The 20,288-nt window shown below is 37.1% G+C and overlaps 2 protein-coding genes, 2 long non-coding RNA genes and 1 other non-coding gene across 7 annotated transcripts; 3 read left to right on the forward strand and 2 right to left on the reverse strand.

Annotated features, from left to right (window-relative positions):
- The first annotated feature begins 5,051 nt into the window (after positions 1-5,051).
- Positions 5,052-6,094, forward strand: LOC124343111. The gene is made up of 3 exons (XR_006919170.1): positions 5,052-5,140; positions 5,677-5,752; positions 5,820-6,094. It is a non-coding gene; the product is annotated as an uncharacterized LOC124343111 (long non-coding RNA).
- A 1,020-nt stretch (positions 6,095-7,114) lies between these two features.
- Positions 7,115-11,410, forward strand: LOC124343040 (CLK4-associating serine/arginine rich protein-like). Of its 2 annotated transcripts, XM_046796151.1 has the most exons (14): positions 7,115-7,331; positions 7,394-7,448; positions 7,535-7,632; positions 7,704-7,894; positions 8,865-9,098; positions 9,163-9,338; positions 9,403-9,488; positions 9,595-10,137; positions 10,200-10,490; positions 10,549-10,603; positions 10,801-10,861; positions 10,924-10,978; positions 11,072-11,122; positions 11,190-11,410. In XM_046796151.1, the coding sequence occupies exons 1-14, from the start codon at positions 7,288-7,290 to the stop codon at positions 11,284-11,286; spliced, it is 2,037 nt and encodes a 678-aa protein (XP_046652107.1). In that variant the 5' UTR covers positions 7,115-7,287; the 3' UTR covers positions 11,287-11,410. The 2 variants fall into 2 exon arrangements, with proteins under 2 accessions (XP_046652107.1, XP_046652108.1); XM_046796152.1 differs by lacking the exons at positions 11,072-11,122; positions 11,190-11,410 and having other exon boundaries at positions 10,549-10,607; positions 10,924-10,958.
- On the reverse strand, positions 7,868-8,858 carry LOC124343089. Of its 2 annotated transcripts, XR_006919140.1 has the most exons (3): positions 8,450-8,794; positions 8,252-8,389; positions 7,868-8,188 (listed from the first exon to the last, which is right to left on the reverse strand). It is a non-coding gene; the product is annotated as an uncharacterized LOC124343089 (long non-coding RNA). The 2 variants fall into 2 exon arrangements; XR_006919139.1 differs by having other exon boundaries at positions 8,252-8,858.
- A 26-nt stretch (positions 11,411-11,436) lies between the features above and the next one.
- On the reverse strand, positions 11,437-19,690 carry LOC124343033 (leucine-rich repeats and immunoglobulin-like domains protein 3). Its single transcript, XM_046796141.1, has 13 exons — positions 19,176-19,690; positions 18,943-19,014; positions 17,360-17,431; positions 16,715-16,786; positions 16,492-16,629; positions 15,509-15,652; positions 15,252-15,395; positions 15,018-15,161; positions 14,283-14,426; positions 13,820-14,211; positions 13,432-13,749; positions 13,084-13,365; positions 11,437-12,988 (listed from the first exon to the last, which is right to left on the reverse strand). The coding sequence occupies exons 1-13, from the start codon at positions 19,385-19,387 to the stop codon at positions 11,940-11,942; spliced, it is 3,183 nt and encodes a 1,060-aa protein (XP_046652097.1). The 5' UTR covers positions 19,388-19,690; the 3' UTR covers positions 11,437-11,939.
- LOC124346373 lies at positions 14,642-14,777 on the forward strand. Its single transcript, XR_006919921.1, has one exon. It is a non-coding gene; the product is annotated as a U11 spliceosomal RNA (small nuclear RNA).
- Positions 19,691-20,288: the final 598 nt, after the last annotated feature.

The raw sequence follows: 20,288 nt of genomic DNA on the forward strand, positions 1-20,288 counted from the left end.
ATTATTTTCATGAACTGACATCTAGTGAGTTGCATTCCGAATTTTTCTTTCGGCTCAATCTTACTGCGACGTGCAAATCAGCAAAACCAATCCATCATTTAATTTGTTATCACTGTAGGCAGCGTACGTACGCCGCAAGGTACCCGAAGGGAATGTTAAGGGTATTCTAGTTGGTATAGTAGTATTGGTATAGTTTTACAAAGACAGAGCTATAGAATAGTTATAGAATAATAAAAATATTCTGTTATAAAGGTAGGCCTATTATTAAGATGGATTAATAACATTTAAAAAAAAATTATGCCCTTAGTTTCCGGAAGATTGTAATAAGCAAAAATCGAGAAAGAGATTAAAAGAATATTTCCGCATGTTTCTATCCAAACAATTAATAAAAATTAAATTCCAAAAAACCTAATATGATATGGCGCGGCGTAAGGGTAAGGCGTGACTTTGGTGCGGCGGAGGCTTCGCCCCGCCACCCCACGTCACACCGGATCTTGTTAAAATTAAATTTAAGTAACTACCTATCAGCACTTCTGTTACTGGAGATTGATAGCGTTCGGTGATAACATACAGTGACTTCTATTCTATCATACAATAGTAGTCGATTGTCACGTTACGTTTATATCCCTGTCACATGTCTCTGTATTATCGTCTGCTATAACAGCTATTGAAATTCTGTCAAAAAGTAACCAGAACTCCGTTTGATCAAATGCCTGAATCGATTGCAGCCAAATTTTCAGAATAGATGTAAAAAATTGTAAGCTACCGATCACTGCCATTGAAATGCAATAAAATTGTTGATTACAATCAATAATTGCCAAAAACTAGTGCATCCATCTATGTAGTGTTACGAGAACTGAGGGTGCCCATGTAAACCATACTGCAAACGAAACTTTGACCAGTAACCCTTCGGGTAATTTTTTCTTACTGGTTCTATACGTTTGGTCATTATATGTGATTGATTAACAAATTCACAAACGCTCTTAATTTTTTGTTTGCTTTCCATCATTCCTTTTACTAGTCACAATGGCAAATTGGCTACCTATGATGTTTCCTATGTAAAAAAAAATGCAAGAATGCTAAATACAGATGTTACGCTTATAAAATAATATCACGATTAGGTTTTTAGCGGAAAAAATGACTACTGCTGAGATTTATTCAAGCAAAGAGAATACGATCAACACTTGTGTATACCACAATTTTTTTTAAAATCCGACCCCTCGCTTCGCTCGCGAGTGTCCCTCTAGGTCTGACCTTTTTCAATTTTTTTTTTACTTTACGTCATATTTTTTTAAAATATTTTTACGTTTTTCTTTCCCTCTCTATTTTTTTAACTAGTTAGTTATAAGTTATTTCAGTAGCAAGGCTATCAAATAATATCTATGGCTAGGCTATCAACTCGGCTATCAACTCGGCTATCAACTCGGCTATCAAATCGGCTATTTCAAATAGATTCTGGGGATGTTAAAAAACTTAAATGCAAAGAAAAAACACGTTTGCTGACTGTTGTAGGGGATTTTTGATAGTTTTTTAGTACAAAAACTCGCTGTTATAAAATTTGAAATATTTCCTAAACAAAAAATAACACTATTAAATAATAATATTTTCAACTTAAGCTACGAGTTTGAAATTTTGAACACACATTACTAATAGCCTCGTTGACATTTTTATTAATTTTTATGAACCTGCGTCAATTTTAACTTTACTTATATCAAATCAAATTTGATCATTATTAAACTTTTTAAATTTCGCGCCACCGGGTGGTGCAACCTTGGATTTTGTCGCGCTTGGTCTTAAAAAATAGTTTATCCATATGACAACATGTTCTGATGAAAAAATCAGCCAAACAACGCATTTCAATGTACTTAAAAACATTTTAATGATTATACGGTCAAGCGGACTTTTAAACAATTCAAACCTTCGTGCCAGGTGAACGCGCCATTTTTTTTCAAAATTCTTCGAGGAATTTTTTTTTTATTGTTATGAATCGAAAAAGCCTAGTGGCGATCAAATCCGTGAGATGGTCGCCACAGGTTTTGGTCGTTTTCATATGGAATCACCCAGCAAACAATCTTTAAAAATTTACACAACCTATCATATTTTTCAACTTCAAATTTATCAAGCCCCTTTGTGGCACCTTCGAGATTTTAAAAGTCTCTTTTCGTTTTTTTTTCTTGATTAGGAAATTTAAAAATTTAGTTTTCGCAGTGTTCTCTGGGTTTGTCATGTTTTAATCTTACTGTCGCACCTCTTGTATCGAATTTAAACTCCAAAAGATTGATTCCGTAATAAAACTGTTTGAAACGTAGCACTTTGGCGTCATTCTGTTCGTCCTGCCCTCTAGTGCTCATTTTATCTCTACATGCTATAGAAAATGTCGTCTGCTGGGGAATCCAACTAAAAGTCAATCTGGGTGTCTTTTTCTTTTGCAGATATCTCGCGAAAAACAAATAAGATATCGCAATTCTAGTTTTTTTCGTTAAAGGGAAAGTTCTTCTTTCAATTAGAGGTGGATAGATTCTCAAATTTTAGAAGCGAACTTTTTCTCATCATTTAGAAGTTTTCCCTTTTTTTTGTTCTTTTCCCCGATTATCACCCCGTTAATTTCGTTAACACTTGTAATAATTAATTGGCTTAGATGTAAAAAGTCATTCTACGTCGAATGAGATAGGTCGCGTTGGGATCGGTGGATCACGAGAGCGTGAAAGTAAGAAAAACCGTTTTCGTCTCCCCCCTCCCAATTCCCCAGGGACCTCTCAGGGTTAATAGTATTTGGAGCGCTGTCTGAACTTTTGTTTCTTCAAATCTCTCACTCTTAAAAGGCGGTAAGCCTTCGGCTTTTTAAAATAAGAATTTTAAAAATCTCTCAGGGATAAAATAATTTAAAAATATTTTAAAATTCTTACGGTTTATTACGTTTTTAATTTCCTCTCTATTTTTAGCTAGTTAGTTATATCAGTAGCAAGTTTTAGCTTTGCAATTATCACCCTTCTTTCTTTGCATTTTCCGTAAAACACAATCAAGATTAACGCCTATATGTTACACCAATGTTGTCTACCTAACTTGAGATTCACAAGCAAGTTCGGCTTATTAAGTGCAGTGGGGGTTTGGGCATGGGTTATTTAGTTATAACGGTATTTTTTTTTATCACAATTTAAAATATTTATTAATTGATTAACTAATTAGTTATATCAGTAGCAAGTAGCGTCTTAGGTGCACCCCACTTCGCTTTGCAATTACTATCTTTCTTGGCACTTTTCGTTAAATTACAAATTACCGTCAATTAAAGGCTATCAAATAATATCTATGGCTAGGCTAGCAAAACTCGGTTATCAACTCGGCTATCAACTCGGCTATCAAATAATATCTATACTATAGCTAGGCTATCAAATAATATCTATAGTAAGTCTTTTACAAAAACTATGTTTCTTGTTGATACTCGTTCAACAAATAACAAATAATCCAAATTTAATACCGTCCATTAAGAAACCTTCTGTATCTGTATCTCTGTACGGCAACGGCCTCACACATATATTGATATATAGCTAGTTACTATTTTACGGCCTTAAAAAAACAAGTTTGTAGAACAGGCATGAGAGCCATCTGGCGGAAAAAAAATTATTACTGAAACTAATTTTTCTCGTATTCCACACTTCCATCAATTAACCTAAATTAATGGCTACTCAAATCTTACTGGCACTATAACGTTGCCATCCGTCGTCATCTCCTCTACAACCTAGAATTAATTGTTTTTGTTTTAATTAAACGATGAAAAAACCTATAAATTAACAACGAACCCCCCCTCATTCGCCCTCGTTCACCCCATACCTCTGAGAGGAACAGCGCCATCTTATCGGATGTCGACTGGTGGGTTTGAACTTTTCAGAGGTCGTCTGTCATATCATCGTCATCGAGTTGAGATAGAATCCCTATCGGGAAATTCAGTGCTTGTATATCGAGACTTAATTGACTTAAGTATGAATAAGTCTATTCTTTTCTCAACTGAAGGAATTTTAAAAAAATTCCCGTTTCGGATTTTCAGGGAATTTAAAGTTTGCTTCAATTTGTTTGATTTTGTAATAATATTCAATTATATATTTAATATTTACTTTGCGGTTTGCGCACTAAAATTTTTATCGTTTTTTGCTCATGGGAAATTCCTGAACGTTATAGGTAGTGTTGAGGTGAACGCTAGATGGCACAGGAATAGGCGACAGAAATTTAAAAATACCGATTTCACAAGTTTCCTATTTTCGACAGAGATTGGTTTGAAGGCCTAAGGAGGCAAAGACCACCAGTTGGCAGTTGCCCAACAGAGATTTAAATCGAGAAAGCGGCTGTCTGCATGCTTGACTTTTTCCGTTTTTTATGGATAAGATGTGTAAATCTGACTAGCCTTAAACCATTGGAAAACTGATCTCCATGACTTGATTTTTTCCCAAGGAGAACTCAAGCAATATGCTTTGTCCATGGTTTCGAAATTAAAATTCCCATTCCAAGCACTACATTCTTCAGTCATCCAGTTTTTAGCCCTTCATTTTACTTACAGCAAACTCAGCTATGACGAATAACTACGACAATGTCAAAATCACTGGCGATTAAAATCAGAAACCCCTTTTTTCTAGCGATTTTTTTTTTAACTTTGTGATCACCATTCTTTTTCTTTAGTTTTATAATCTCGACGTGAGATCAAACCATAAATATGACCAAATTGCAATGAATATTTTACCATTCTTCTTGACAAACTCCCGGTAAATTTTTGCAAGAATTCGTGAAAAATTTCATCTCATCTTGAAAATTAAAACGGTGTAGCCTAGACTTTATCTTTTTGGCCGTTTATATTTTTCAAAAAAGATTAATTTTTTATTGAGAGAGCGATTTTTGAAATTTTTCTAATTGATTTTGACAACCAACACCATGAAATAAACCGGTGTAAGTCGGTCGGTTACATGTTTATGTGTTTATGCCAACAAGCTATAAAATATGTTTTACTTTTTCACGCTAGGGTTACCTTCAAGGCGTGCGTGTAACGTACGTCAACTTCAACTGGCCGATGATGAATTCAAAATGAAGTGGCTTGTGCCCAGCTTGTAGCCATAAATATAGCGACGCGAAACTTTCCAACTCATCTTCACGAGATGTATTCAAACTTGATTATAATTTTTCTTATTTTCATCTAATTAGAATTTTCCCCACATTTGAAAAGCACATTTGAAGCTGTAAATTTGATCCGTAATAAGGTTTCCATATTGAAAAATTTTGCGATCTGTGGATATTTGTATAGTCTGCTATTTAACTTGATAGTAAACTAGATAGTTACGTGGAAATAAAATTTCAGCGAATGAATAGACTTTGGATTGGAGTTGTGTTTAATTGTTTCTTTACGGTGTACCAATATAATAGAAAGGTCGTATTGTGCGACCATTTTGCGTCAATACCATCCAAATTTGCAATGCGGTTTTCACGTTAGTGGGAAAGTTAGGCATAACTCGATGCGGAGAGGGTTTGACACAGAAAAATTTTACATCCCTCCAGCGTATTCCAGTAGTAACAGGCTGAATTTCTGTCTTGCTTGTTATTGATATTTCCTATTTTAAGAGTATTACTATTATTATTATTATTATTATTATTTTAAGTTTGAATTTTGAAAGCTAAATCAATCGTAATTTTCAAAAGGAGAATCTCATAGCATCACCCCTACAGGAAGCCAATATATGGAATGGTCGCATACTCCGATTCAGATCATCTAAAAGTAATAGAATAACTCACATTTTGCGATAAACTCCTTGATTTTTTCCTGATTCTTTGTTTCTAAATAGGGCGTTTCGTCAACAATGCAAGGTGTCCTGAATGATTACTGGAAAACCCGCGATGCCACCCTTAATTTCTTTAATTCATCATGTTTTAAGGACTCGATTGTTGGATACCGAATTCAATATATTATTCTAATGCCACCATATTAAGGTTGATTTAGAGACTTTTGAGCGACTGGAGATAAATTTGAGTTCTCAAAGGAGTTCCTAACAAATTACTCAGGCAAGATTCACATTTATTCTATGACGTCATATTGGGTAGGTGGGTGTGTGGTAGAAATATATGCGTATAGAAAGTATGAGTTGAGGTTGAGGCGGGGATTCAGCCCAAAAAAACTTTAAATTAATTGTAGTCCAAGATCTTTTTTTGTTGGACTCCCAGCCGAAGCGTCTCATCACAGTTTATTAACCTCATCTCTCACCTTTTCAAAGAAAAAGGTTTTTGGTCAAGTGCCAAAAAGGAACCTCAAGCTTCGCCGGCATTTTCTTGATTTAATTCTCTTCTCAACTCACCGCGGTTAGACTCCACCTCTCCGGAGTCCGGACCATCTTTGAATCATTGGAACTCATCATCAATCATATACATGAGCAAGTTGCAACATTTATTTTTTTAATTTGAAATCCAATTGAAGAAATACTTAGCAAATAGATTTATTTGGGCTGTCTTATTTTTTTTTGAAATTTTGCTCGAGCAAACGCTTGATTTATTTTGAAGTAGTCTTACCAATCTTGATGTGGTATAATTGACTACATATATTTAACGGTAAATGTCGTTAATTGACTTTGTTCTTCACTTAGTTCACTCAATATTGCGTTAATTTCCAATCTCACATTTAACCACTAGTTGTAGTTTAACGCTAGCTTGCATCATTAGACATCGGTAAACCAGGAAAATTGTTACTCTTCTTGTTACCTATTCGTATTTTCCATAAATTAACGGACCATTTTATTACTTAATAAGTATTCTCTAAGTTGAAGTTGAGAAATGTGAAAGCTGTGTGACGTACGGTTAACCTACAAAATGTTGTCGAGAGAAAATGCTGTAACGTGTAACCATATGCTCAAAAGATAAAAACTAAAAAGGAAAAAAAAATCTTTTCCTATAACGCTCATTTTTCCACTGCAGTTACTGATGTAAAAGCTGCTAATACATTAGAAAGTTGGACTGTCGAAACGACAGGAGTCGGGAGAGAAAGTTTTGATATTTTGAAGTTTAAGGCCGAGGGTTTGGCGTTTTGCATACATGCGATTTGTTTTGTTTTTTGTTGCAACACCTAAGGCATATAGTACTTGTGTGATCCACTTGGTGGCTCCTACCAATCTTGTAGAGTATTTTAATGAAGGATGATTAGTCTGCTGTTACTTTGAAGTTTTTCAAAAATATAGAATTGTTGATAATAAGTGAGTAAAAACGTATTCTATACAGTTCAGAAAGTATAGGATTCACTGAAAACGAAGATTTCGACCCATCAACATGTGGCATGAAGCACGAAAACAGGAGCGTCTCCTGAAGTCTATGTATGTGCAAATGGCATTAGATGTCCTTGGCTTTCTAATTCTGAGCTCTTTTTCAATTTAAGGATGGTAGATCACCGAAGGCGAGCTGAAAGGCGTCGAGAATATTATGAGAAAACAGTCAGTCAACAATATAACAAGCTTAATAATTTTATTTTTTCCACCCACAAAATTTTTTTTTTTTAAATTAATGCTACAATTTTCAGAAAGGAGATCCTGCCCAATTCCTTCAAGTTCATGGTCGCCCCATGAAAATTCATGTTGATCCAGCAATAGCAGCTATAGCGGACAGTCCTGCTACAATGTATAATGAGGGCTCTAAATATCTTGGATTTCTGTACCTATTAACTTTGCCCAAAAAACTCACTTTTACAGGATGCCTTGGCAAGGACAACCAGAAATCTTGATTGACCGGTTTGATGTTAGAGCACATCTAGATGTTATTCCTTGTCGCCCCCAAAAAGATGACAGCGACACTGATCAGGATCCTGGTGAGGAGGTGTGGGAAGAAAGACAAGCGAGCTATGAAAGATACAGAATCCTTGTACAAAATGAATTTATTGGAGGTAAGACATCTCTCAAAGTTCTTAAGATACATTTAGAAAATAAAATCAGTTGACTGAAATCACTCAGTGGTTTATATGGACAATAATTTACATTTTTCAAAACATGCCAAGATTATGCCTTATTGTAAACTGTATTAAACTGAATAGCTTATGCATTCTCTTCACGAAATTGTGAATATGGTAAGAGCGATCCTCTCCTGGTGTTTCCTCCAAATAGTGACCGGGAATAGGCGCCCCTTCAGTTAATGTTGCTGTCACAAGAAGTAGAATGATGAATTTTGCTATTAGTGCACTCTGAAAAGAAAAGGGTGAATAACTTGAATATCCAGACTAAATTTTATAATAAATATTTATTACCTTAATCCGGAATGGACAAGAAGGACAAGCTTCCCTGATCTCCATTAAAAAGCTCTATGTTTTCACCATCAAGCGCAAAGAACAGCAAATAAGTTTATTGTTCGATCTCTGTATTTTAGTCTGGTTTTCTCCACTTTCCTGGAGAACAGAAGCTGGCATCACCATTGAAGTTTAAAAGAACAGGTTATGCCGCGATACCTCCAGAACTGAGATTGACGAAAAACAGATTCCGTAGATCTTCTTTAGAAAGTAGGAATGATAATGCCACACTGGAATCCGTTCTTGATTATTTCTTTTCGTTTCGTCCTTTTTTTTCTTGGCACTAAAATCGCGCTCTCTCTGACTAACGAGACAGTTGGCGTTTTCACTGTGCAAGGCCGCTTAAACTTCAACCACGCTGCTCGCTTTCTTGAAGACGAATGCATGCGAACGGTACCTCCGTGTTTGACAAAACCTTTTCTCCTTCAGCCTTGTCGATTGCGAGAGATAGCAAAAATGAGTGTTGACCTAGACAGAATATATGTAAGAACTTGTAAGGCCTGGAGGACTTTTTACTTTTGTTTTCTATGCTTTCTTTTCATTAACTAGTTTTTTGTGTAATATGCATTTTTAGTTTCAGAGGAAAAGTTTCTACATCAAATATTGCTTGAAGAGCAATTCGGACCAGTTCAAAAGTTAGGTGAAGAGGAAAAGAAAAAAATGCTTGCGCCGAAGAAAGCGGCCATTGGGTTCACTTATGACGATTCCACGCCATCCTCGTCAGCCGCAGCATCAACTTCGCATAATATTCCCGTGGTTCCTCCCGAAGCGACTGAAGAAGAAGAATCCGATAGCGACATTGATTTGGGTAATATTAGTCAAATACAATCAAATAATCGAAAATATCTGTGAAGACATTGATGATCTCGTAGATTTATCAATTGCTGTCGATAAATTGACAACTGAGCAAATGCACGAAGTCAACAAATGTGCACTTCACTATGGGTTAGGCCGACAGGACTTCATGTCACTACTCACTCGTGATTTGGATGAGCAAGAGTCATTACGAATCGCCAAAGAGGAAGAACAAGAGCGGGCCATGTATTCTGTAATATTGTGAAAATATTTCAGGTTTAGTTTCTAATAACTAACTATTAGACAACAAATCCTAGGGGAGAAAAGCAAGGAAAGAGCGACGGGCGTTTAGAGAGCAAAAGCTGCAAGCATTGCTTATGAATCGATGTCTGAGTCCTCCAAGGTAAAATCACCCTGCATAATTTTACGTTCATATTTTTGAACAATTTGTTTTTTCCTTTCTTATTCAACATTCTTGTTTGCTTCGTTTTCTTTCGTGATGTTTTTAGTTACGCTACACGAGCTAGCCCAACTTACGATGGACAACTTCGCCGCTCGAAATCAGTGTCCAAGTCACGTTCTCCTTCACCCTTCGAAGGTGGAATCAAATTTATCACATCTTTTGGTGACGAAGATTCGGATCCAGGAGGGAAAACGATTAGCTCTCGGTCTCCGAACAAAACTCGCGATAAAGATTTACCAAATAAGCGGCCATTTGCCTCCACAACTTTCTTGGCTCGAGACAGGGGTGGTCGTCCTTTAAACAGTGGTCGTGACACAACTAAAGTAAATGACAAACGACATTCCCGTTCGGGAGATCATCGTGCCAGATCCCCATCACCTTCCATTTCTAGATCCAGAAAAGATAAAAAATCCGGATCTTACTACAAAAATGAGCGTTCTAGGTCTCGCTCTCGCCGAAGATCACGTTCACGTCATCGTTCCTCACGTTCGCGCTCAAGATCTCGTCGTCGTTCTCGCCATTCAAGATCACGCTCTCGGTCGTATTCGCCGCGAAGTAGCAGACGGCAAAGGAATCGCTCTCCGCCTCGGTACAAAATTAATTTCACGATTAAATTCCTTCGTAATTTGAATATTAATTTTTAATTTGTAGTGAGCGCAGTCGAAGAAAATCGTCATCGTCTTCATCAAGCTCATCGTCCTCACGGTCCTCATCATCTCGTCAGTCAATCCGTCGTTCCTCTTCTCCCATTCGTCCACCTCCGTCATACGCCTCACTTGCTCGAGAAACACGCCATTTTAGTCCACCCCAAATATCTAATCCATTACCTGCTCCTCCTGTACGTCGCTATTATGGTCGAAAAAAGAGCGACTCTGATTCGTCTCTCTCGGACAGAGAGTCTACGTCGCCATCCAAACCTACAGTTTCTAATTCAGCATCAAAGTATCTTATCATTTCCTTATGTTAATCTGAAGAGCTGTACACTATATTTCTTTTTCAGGCCTTCAACTCCATCAGTGACAGGTTCTAGTGGTAGAGGCACTGGTGCAACCAAAGTCAGTAAGATATCAATATTTGCAGTGTCAGAATCTATTGTTAAGGAGTATTTTTCGTGTTACTAGTAAATGTTGCAAAGACAGTTAGATTTATTAAGTTATTTAAAAGAAAAGTCCTGCCCTTTTACTAATTTTAGTCATTCGAGTTCACGTGCCTTTTTGAAAGATGTTAATATCCACGCAATATTTTAAAATAGAATACAATGACGCCACAGGAACGACTAAAGCGCAAGATGCAAGCAGCTCTCAACAAACAATGTACGTTGTTATTGCTTGATAAAGCTTTCCATGACTAGATTGATATGTTGATATTGTTACAGACAAGGCGGATAAACGGGCTGAAAAGGAAAAACTACAAAAAGTAGAACAGGAAAGGTAAAATTTGGGCATTAACAATATTCGTTAATGTACATTTAAACACTTATTTTCCATTCAATAATAAAAACAAACTTTGTTAAACAAATACAGAATGAATCGCGAGGAAGAAATGCGCGAGCTTGCTTTACGCTTACGTCGAAAGTAAATGCTGTACCACAACAAATATTTTCGCTTAAAAGCTAACAATTTGGTTCTTTTAATTCTTTAGAGAGCGTATGCGACGCCATGCTGCGCAGGGAGAATCGGGTTCTTCTAGCCCATCTTCTCGTTCACCGTCACGCTCACCTTCGCGTACGCCGTCGTAAAAGTTAGTTTTACCTCAAGCGTTTATTGGAGGGAGATTTTTTGTCCTAACTTTTGAATTGCATCCGTCGTGGAAAGACAGATCAATATCTGGAAATATCTGGAAAAATACACTTATTACCTTAATATCGAGTTAATGAAGTGAAAAAGGATAAAAATTATAACAATGAAGTCTATTTTTCGATTACAAGAAGACAACATTATGGACGACGGTTATTCAATACTCTAAAATATTGTGAGCATAACTCTTGAAAATAAGAGAAACACAAATACATAAATTTCCTATACAGCCATCCTCGAATATATTCTATTGAGTGGCATGCTGAAATAAACACCAATGATGAACAATTAAAAGCTCAGTTGAACAAAACGAGAAGATATGATTGCAATGCAGAAACGTATACAACGCAGTATTTTTAACAATAACTTCTCAATAAGGCTTAACTGCGGAAATGCCTTGACACATTTAAAAATCAGGTATGTAACACAACTTTTACACCATAAACATTATTAACGCGACTAGGTGATCGGTACAAAGTGCATTCAACAATTTCAAAATCTTAAGCAACTGCCAAAATTTGAACAAGGCCACCAAATTTTCACATTCGTAGTTTCAGAACATTTTTCTGCGATTCACATAAATAGGCATTTAGTTTTAGATTTCGTGCCGAGCCAGGCTGTAATTGGCAACGGGAGAACCCATCGAGTGCCGTGAATTACGCGCGCATCGGTCTTCGTAAAGCGACATTCGCCCTCGTGAATGGGCTGGTCTACTTGTGTGCTCTGCTTCCGTGAAGTGAGTGCTAGGTCTTGGTTGAGGCACAAAGGTGCTGAGCGTTCGGGTGTAGTTGGCGTTGGAATAGTTGCGAGGATGATTGCTTCTACAAGGTAATCTGGATGACACTGTACTATCAGAGGCTTCAGTGACGGCAGTGTTTAGACTATGTAAGCTGTGACTGACGACATTATCGTTGATCACCGTTACGTCCTCGTTGCTGTTGCTTCTTCTACCGGAGTCGCCGTTACCGCTATCTTTGCTACTTGAGTGTTCTGAATCCGAATTATTATCGGCAAGATAGGTGTAGAGTTGCCCAGTAGATCCGACACTTTCCTTGTATGCCAAAATCTCCAAATCAGGCGGATACAACGTAGTAGGAATACTGTCGATATCGATATTAATATCCGGGTCGTCAGTATCCGTAGCCATGAACTCTACTCCAGGAAACGGTAAACTTGGCGTTGCATGCAGTGGCTGGGTCTGTAGAGTTGATGACGGCAAAGAGAGTGCATTGATTCTTGCTCTCTTGCGCGTCTGGTGGATGATGATGACCCAGACTATTGAAGTGCCCACCACGCAGCAGACAACAGCGATTATAATAATTCCAATCGTGGCCGATTCATCTTCTCTATCGCCAGATGCAAGTGATGTTGGAATAACTGTCAACATGGTCGAGTCTCTCTCAACTCCAAGAGGATTGGACATTTCACATTCGTATCGCCCCGCATCCGATGTCTTTGTGTGAACGATTATCAAAAGTTGGCTATCAGCTGTAAAAAAATGTCTCTCAGTGGCCACTAACGGTCCACCATCTTTAGTCCAGTTAAGACGAGGTTTAGGAGAACCAGACGCCATACATTCCAAGACTGTTGTCTCACCCGTAACAATCTCCCTGTCTTCCATTTGTTTAACAAATGACGGGGTTTCTGTAAAAATAAATAAATAATATTAAAATTAATATACAAATACAAAAATAATAACAAATTTATAGAAAATATTGAAGCGAAAATCAAATATTTACCAAGAACGGTCAGCGTAGCGTTGGCAACGATAACGCCCGCTACATTTTGAGCCGTACAGGAGTAAACACCCATGTCAGCTGCCTTAACGTTGACAATGAAAAAGACATCATCATTAGACATCACATGCATACGACGCTCGCGTGCTGCAGGAAAGTCATCTCCGCCATCCTTTTTCCAAGCAACTTCCGGAGGAGGGGATCCTTCGGCATGACACTCTAGTCGAGCAGTGTTCCCTGCTTTGACTCGAATATCAACTGGTGTTTTGGTGAATGTAGGAAAGACTAAATAAGGACAGATATGAATTAAATTAATAACTGATAAATTCCACCATTAACATTTTCTTGTACCATGAACGGTTATTTTAGCCCGAGAAGAGTACGTGGAACCAAAATCATTGGAAACAACGCATTGGTAACGTCCGGCATCTTCGTCCGAAATGTTTTGAAGTAGAAGCTCTGATGTCATTAGGTTTGTGCGTCCATCCGGTGATCGAGCTAGCGTCACCACCTGGCTTCCTTTGTAGACCAGATTGTCTTTTTTCCAGATGGCACTCATGGGTGAGGCCGCCGACGTAGATTCAGCCTTGCACGTTAGTGTAACATTTTCTTCCTTCAGGGCAACTTTGGTGATCGGTTCTTCAGTGATGAAGGGTTTTGGAAAGTCATCTGTTATTTAATAAATAGAAGTATTAGGTCAATACGATGACAATTTTTTGAGCTAAAAATATTTACTAACCACAAGTAAAATTGTGAACAGGAACTTGCTGAACGACTAATCCAACCAGCTTTTCAGGGTGTCCGCACTTAAGATCTACCATTGAAGCAAGTCCACCATTAACATCCAACCAAGCTGGAAGCCACTTTAGCTGGCAATCACAAAGAAGGCTGCTACTATTGACTCGTAAATCTTCGAGCGACGGTAGCTCAGAGAACGCTCCGTCTTGAATAGTTGCAATGGCGTTATCCTGTAGGTCGAGAACCTTGAGACCTTGCATTCCAACAAAGGCTTTGCGAGCCACTGATTTAATGCGGTTGGCAGCCAAACCCAATTTAGTCACTTGGCTTAACTCAGTGAACGTTCCATTTGTGTCTTCGATGGTCCAGGAAATTTCATTGTAATTCAGTTCACTGCAAATAAAAATTTTAACATTGATTTGGTTTCAAAATGAATGTTATTATCAAAATCAATCTTATCATACAGTGTTTGTAACACCGGTAGATGAGCAAAGGCCCCCTCCTCCACATACGAGATCTTGTTATGATCGAGAATTAGTTGTCGAAGCTTTGGAAGTTTGGTCAACGAGGATTTTTCGACGGCTACCAAGTCATTGTGTGTCAAATCCCTAGATTAAAAAATAAAAATAAATTTTTTTTATACAATGCGAAAAACTGAAACGTGAACGTTAAGCAGCACATTGAATAGAAACCAATAATCGTTTAATTTACAAGCAAAATCTTAACATTTATTGCGGGCGACCACTTTTGTCAGTTGTGAAACACCATCACAGTTTCTAACACCAATTTGTATAAGTAAAGGTAGCCTTCTCAATCTTATTCATAAAAGGGTGCTTACTACTAAATGGTACACTCACTATAAACCCTTAAAAGGGATGGGTGAGTGGGGTATGGCCATCAAGACATACCTAGCACATAATATTTGGACTTGGGACAGTTGATGTAACATCGATGTCCCCACACTCCCCAAACGAAATATAATCATATGATGCTCCGATACTTTAATATTTAAAAATTACATATTCGTGAAAACATTACTCAAAATTAAATGTAAATCCCAAATGCACAGTTAAAATTAAAGTTAGCCAATAATAAATCCCCAAACTAGAGTTTATCGTTGCGTTCAAATCAATAAGTTGTTAATATTTTTCGACTGAAGGGGCAAATTGGATAGGGTTTAGGATAATTTCGTTACTTACAATTCCCACATTTGTTGACAAAACTCCCAAGCGTCCTTGTCAATGGTTGAGATATGATTGTTGCTTAAGCTTAACTGTTGCATGGAATTCAACCCGTACAGCCAAGCTTTAGTCACTGTCGTGATGTTGTTGAAATCCAGTTGCCTTTAAAAATAAGGAAATTATTATTATTTGTTGCGCTTCCTACGACTAACGAAATGAACAATAAATTGAAAATAAGAAATGTAAAATTACAATTGCTGGATTGAAGAGAGTCCGAAAAAAGCACCATCGAAGAGTTGATTTATTTCGTTTCGTCGGAGGCGGAGAGCAGTCAACGATGAGAGGCCATCAAATGTCAGTCCTTCAATTTTTGTTAGTCGGTTCCGATTCAATTCACTGTTATTAATAAAGGAGCAAAAAATAATTGATTCAGCCGGGATTCTTTTCCTCTGCGATCTCGTCTGTATCGGATCATGCGATATGACGAATGATTTAATCTTCAAACTCACAGAAATTTAAGGGCAGAAAGTCTCTTAAACAGCTCTTTGGGAAGAGAGGATATCCTGTTACGGGCTAATTTCAAGTCGACGAGTGCTGTCAGATTGTAAAGGCATCCTTTATCCAGATGTTGAATTCGATTGTTGCTCAAATTTCTAAACGAGAAAGATACCATGATAATATAACACATTATATAATGAGAACGCTTTCATAATGAGTCAAACGTATGCCACTAAGGTCGAATAACTATTTAAATAATAATTCAGTTCAGAATCTAAGAATGTAAACCTCTAGCAACATGAATCAAGAAAAATGAAGCGTTAATTTGACTACACACATAAAATCCCTTGATAGAGCAAACCCCGCCAACTAAATCACGCGCGATTTTCGTCCTCGAACAGAACGTAATCTTTGTTGGCAGCTAACAGACGGCATTGTTGTTTCCAAAATAGTTGCAGTATTGAAAGCAATTCAGACCTAGGCTTGTGTAACACATTTTCCAATTTTAAGATCCTTCACTTTTCCACGCTAAGAAGCTATGTCTAATAACTTTTTCCATTTCTATGATGATAATCAGAGAAATAAACGTAAAGGATATTTTTTTTAAAACTTCCATCTGTGTTCAGTGAACTACATTAAGTAGGCTTTAGCTAAGATTTAGTAAGCTACATACTTAGTAAGCTTGCATGACTTTGCACACTGTGTTTCTCATGAATAATTAAACTGATAGATAGAAAGTATAAGTAATTCGGTTGTGCAGAATCACTTTCAATGTCTTAAACATGACCAATAGACGAAAACGGGGAATATTATAAAATATTAGTTGAAAGGGAAACTCTTGTCCATCACGTAAACACATTAATAAAACAGATTGCAGTTAATAGGCGTAATTTTAATTCTAGACGATATCTTTATCATTGGAAAGGACATTGACAGTTATTTATGTTTACTGACAAAATATTCATCAATTGCGAACAGTGCGAAAGTAACTTACAAAACTTGAAGTCGGCTACCATTGGAGAATATTCCGGCTGGAATTTCAGAGATTTTGTTGTGACTCAGATCAAGATTTTTAAGATTTTTAGTTCGAGTCAGCCACGTTCCGTTCAGTGACAAAATCTCGTTGTGCGCCCTAAAAAGGGAGAAAAAAAAACTGTAAATTTGAATTCCTACAAAAGAACATTAACCTCACAAAAATGAGACTGAGCAATACTTACAAATTTATCGACGAAAGATTTGCTAAGGGGCCTAGGTCAGGGATATCCGTCAACTCGTTGTGATTCAATTTCCTGTTTTTACAAACACGAAAAGAACATAAATAACAAACAAATACAAAAGAAAAACACATAAGTTGTTTTAATGTCCCGTGCAAAGAGGCGATTCCTTGACACGCACGAGTAATATTAACAATAAAAGGCAGGACAGAATGTTAAGAAGAAATTAGACAAATTTTGAAATCAAGAGAATGACAAGGGCATTCAGATTTTCTAAACGATGCTTGTGATGGACGCAAAGCCCATGAAAGAATTTACCACTCCATAAGACTGCCAAAGGCATTCCAAAATCACGCATGCATACAAAAGTTCTTTTCTATGCATTCTGCGAGCAAAACATTAGAGGCGCACCTTTCAAGTCTTAACACTCTTTAAAAAAGACAGTTAATCAACAGACAATGTGAAAGGTAATTTGTGTGAATGAATGTGAATTTTATCTCAATAACTTTCAAAATGTCTTTGAACCTTCCCTATATCTATATTCGTTTAAAGTAGATAATAAGAATGACACTGGTTTGTTATTGTCGACAACGAAACCCAAAGGAATTAAAAGACCTTTAAAAAGAGAAATGACACAAGAGTACTTACAATTCATTGAGGTGAACTGATGAAGCAAGCGATCCGGGCACGATTAATTTTATTTTATTGTTGCTGAGATCCCTGATAAAATAAATAAATAACCATTGGGTGAATCACAGAGTATTGAAAACAATTTTAAATTCAATTAAATTGATACGGTTTAAAAAAACCTAGTGGAACGAAAAATGTAGTTTATCGTTACCAGGCATAGGCGGAAACAAACGCTAGAGACCTAGTGGCCGTAGGGATACACTAACTATATGCGCGCCAAAATGTGTCTTATATGTGTAGGCCTATCGAAGTGCTTATAATTGCTACAGACAAACGGATATACATCTCTTCACCTTTTCCAAGAAAGATCTGAAAGAAATTTACTAGTTGTTTTCCCTATTGATCACTCACATTTTCTAGAGGCGGCCAACGATGAAAACGACTACCTCAAGAGACAAGACACATATGCAGGATCCTTAGTGCCGAGCAAATCATGGTCAAAACGTTAAAGAAAAAACGAATTTACCCCGGATAGTCATCAATTGATTGTCTTGGACCAGTAAAACGGAAACAATCTATTACGACGGAACGTATTTACAGTCGAGCATGAAACAAAAATGGCAGTAAAGGGGGTCACTCACTCCATTTCATTCGAGATGCAGTTCAAACGGCATTTGAATTTGACTTAATTAGAACGAGTGGATTTTCCCATTGCAGTTGAGGAGTGGGGATCAAATTCAAGCGAAACTTTGTTCGCAGCGGAAATTTGAGAGATAAATAACTTAACTTAGCATTTAACAATGTAGTATTTTAGTTTCTAGACATCGTAAAAAACATAGGAATCAAGTGGCATGTGTGTATGCATCTAGCGAATCCCTTACCAACAACCACTAAGTCCCTCGATTCAGAATCATATTCTCTCTTCTGGAAAAGTCATTTCCTCGAGCCCTTCGACCAGAACATTTTCCCCAAAAGAAAAACAGAAAGAGAGTTCGGTAGGCAGGGGGAAAGGTGTTGGAATGCTTGTATCTCATCATTTTAGACATGGGGGAGAAATAAGAGGAGGTGAGGGTAAAAATTATAAGCATTAGACACCTACTATGCATTCAAGTTTCATTTCTGTGTTGGTGGTAGGGTGGGTTCTCCCCTCTTCTGCCTCCCCTCCTTAAAAAAAAGGACCCAACATTTTCTCTTTTGTGTACAAGTTCTAAAAGAGGGAAGGGGGGAAAAGAAAACCTTAAGGAAGCGCCAAATCTTTAAAAAAAAAAAAGGACGACGAGGCCACTCAGGGTCTCTGTTCTTCTACTACAACCCCAAAAGGTGCGGGGCTTCGGACACCACAGGGGAGCACCTTTTAACCCCTCCCTTCACAATCCCCTATCTCTTTTTTCTTTCTTTGTATTTACTTCCTAGGCAAAGCAAATGTACGTTCTTCATCTTTTCACTATTTCAGAGACATCTATGACGAATGTTTTGTTAAAAAAAACCTCGAATACTGAAGATACTATAGAAAATAACTTAAATTGTTTTTCGAAGTATAATTCTAAGCTTCTAATAAACTTGTTTAGAAATATTTATTGATTATGTTTCAAGTTACTTACAATTGTCGAAGATTCTTGAGATGGCCAAAATGGTTGGAGCTAAATGTGTTGATGAGGTTTTCCTGTAGCTCCCTAAAATAAAAGTTGATTAGTAATAAAGACTGAATAATCCAAAATGTCAACACTGATAGACCACAACAATAGCTTAGGTGATAGTCACTTGCAAAAAATACAACTAGAAACAACTTTGTTTCTTGTAGTTTAACACACAGAGAATGTATAAATGTACTTACAAAATTTCAGTCCAGAGAGGCAAATCTTTGGGTATTTTGGTAAGCCCTTGCTTGCTACAGTCAACAAGCGTACCAAGGCAAGAACAATTGACCGGACAGGAATTGGGCTGAGCCACTGAGAGGGAAGCACATAGAGAAAGCCACATAAAGAGGAAACACCAAACGTTAGTTTTTTCGTTTAAAAAGCACGTCACTTTTGGCCAAATAGCCATCTTCTAGTCTGCTCTGTTCTTTTCTTCTCTCGAGGAGGGGAGCGTTTTCTTCGAATACCAAATGATGGCGAGGAGAGTGAGTCAGGGAAGAAAAACTTGACTCAAACAATTTTTTATAGTCACACACTACACTGAAAATCCATCCACAAAGTATACATCGATGTGCACGATGTAAAATGTTATTCTACTTTAGTATGTGCGTATGTTTCGCAGACGAAATGTCAAGGTAAACTGTTGAGAGTTTTGACTAACGTCAAAAGATACTAGGCGCGTCCATTTTGGTCTCACTGTACTGCTAAAAGTTAAGGCCTGCCCAAGCCCATGGCTATGAAACGCCATCTGGCGGCGAACAATTAGTTCCTATATTGGCCGCAATATAATTACATTAATACACATGGTCTCTGCTGGCGCTCTAGGACCTACCGTGCTAATACTGCAAGTCTAAGTTACAATTGGTGTAATATACAATGGCGCACATGCATTCATGATTCAACAGTCAACACAGATGCGGCTGGGCTCAGTCTACTCCTCTAAATTAACTAAGTAAAGTAAACAATAATAAAACCAGATTGCAGACGAATTACAGTGTTATTTATTATTATTATATATTTTTAAAATTTAATGTTACTAGACAAACAGCTTTGAGACTAATAATTGATCGTGTGGCATAGTATATATTTTACGGATGGACTATCCACTCTAAAGGATGAGTCTGTGTTATAACAACGGCGAGTTACGCGATGAGATTTTTCGCATAGCTCCGCATCATTAATTAAGTTATTAGAAGAATACAGTTACATACTTTATTGTTTGCAAATTTTGTTGATTAAAATAGTCATTCTATATCAAAGTTATTAACTAAGAATCCATGCATTTCTATTAATATTTTAGTTTTCCTGCC

This window comes from Daphnia pulicaria, chromosome 6, assembly GCF_021234035.1.
Source record: "Daphnia pulicaria isolate SC F1-1A chromosome 6, SC_F0-13Bv2, whole genome shotgun sequence".
NCBI lineage: Eukaryota > Metazoa > Arthropoda > Branchiopoda > Diplostraca > Daphniidae > Daphnia > Daphnia pulicaria.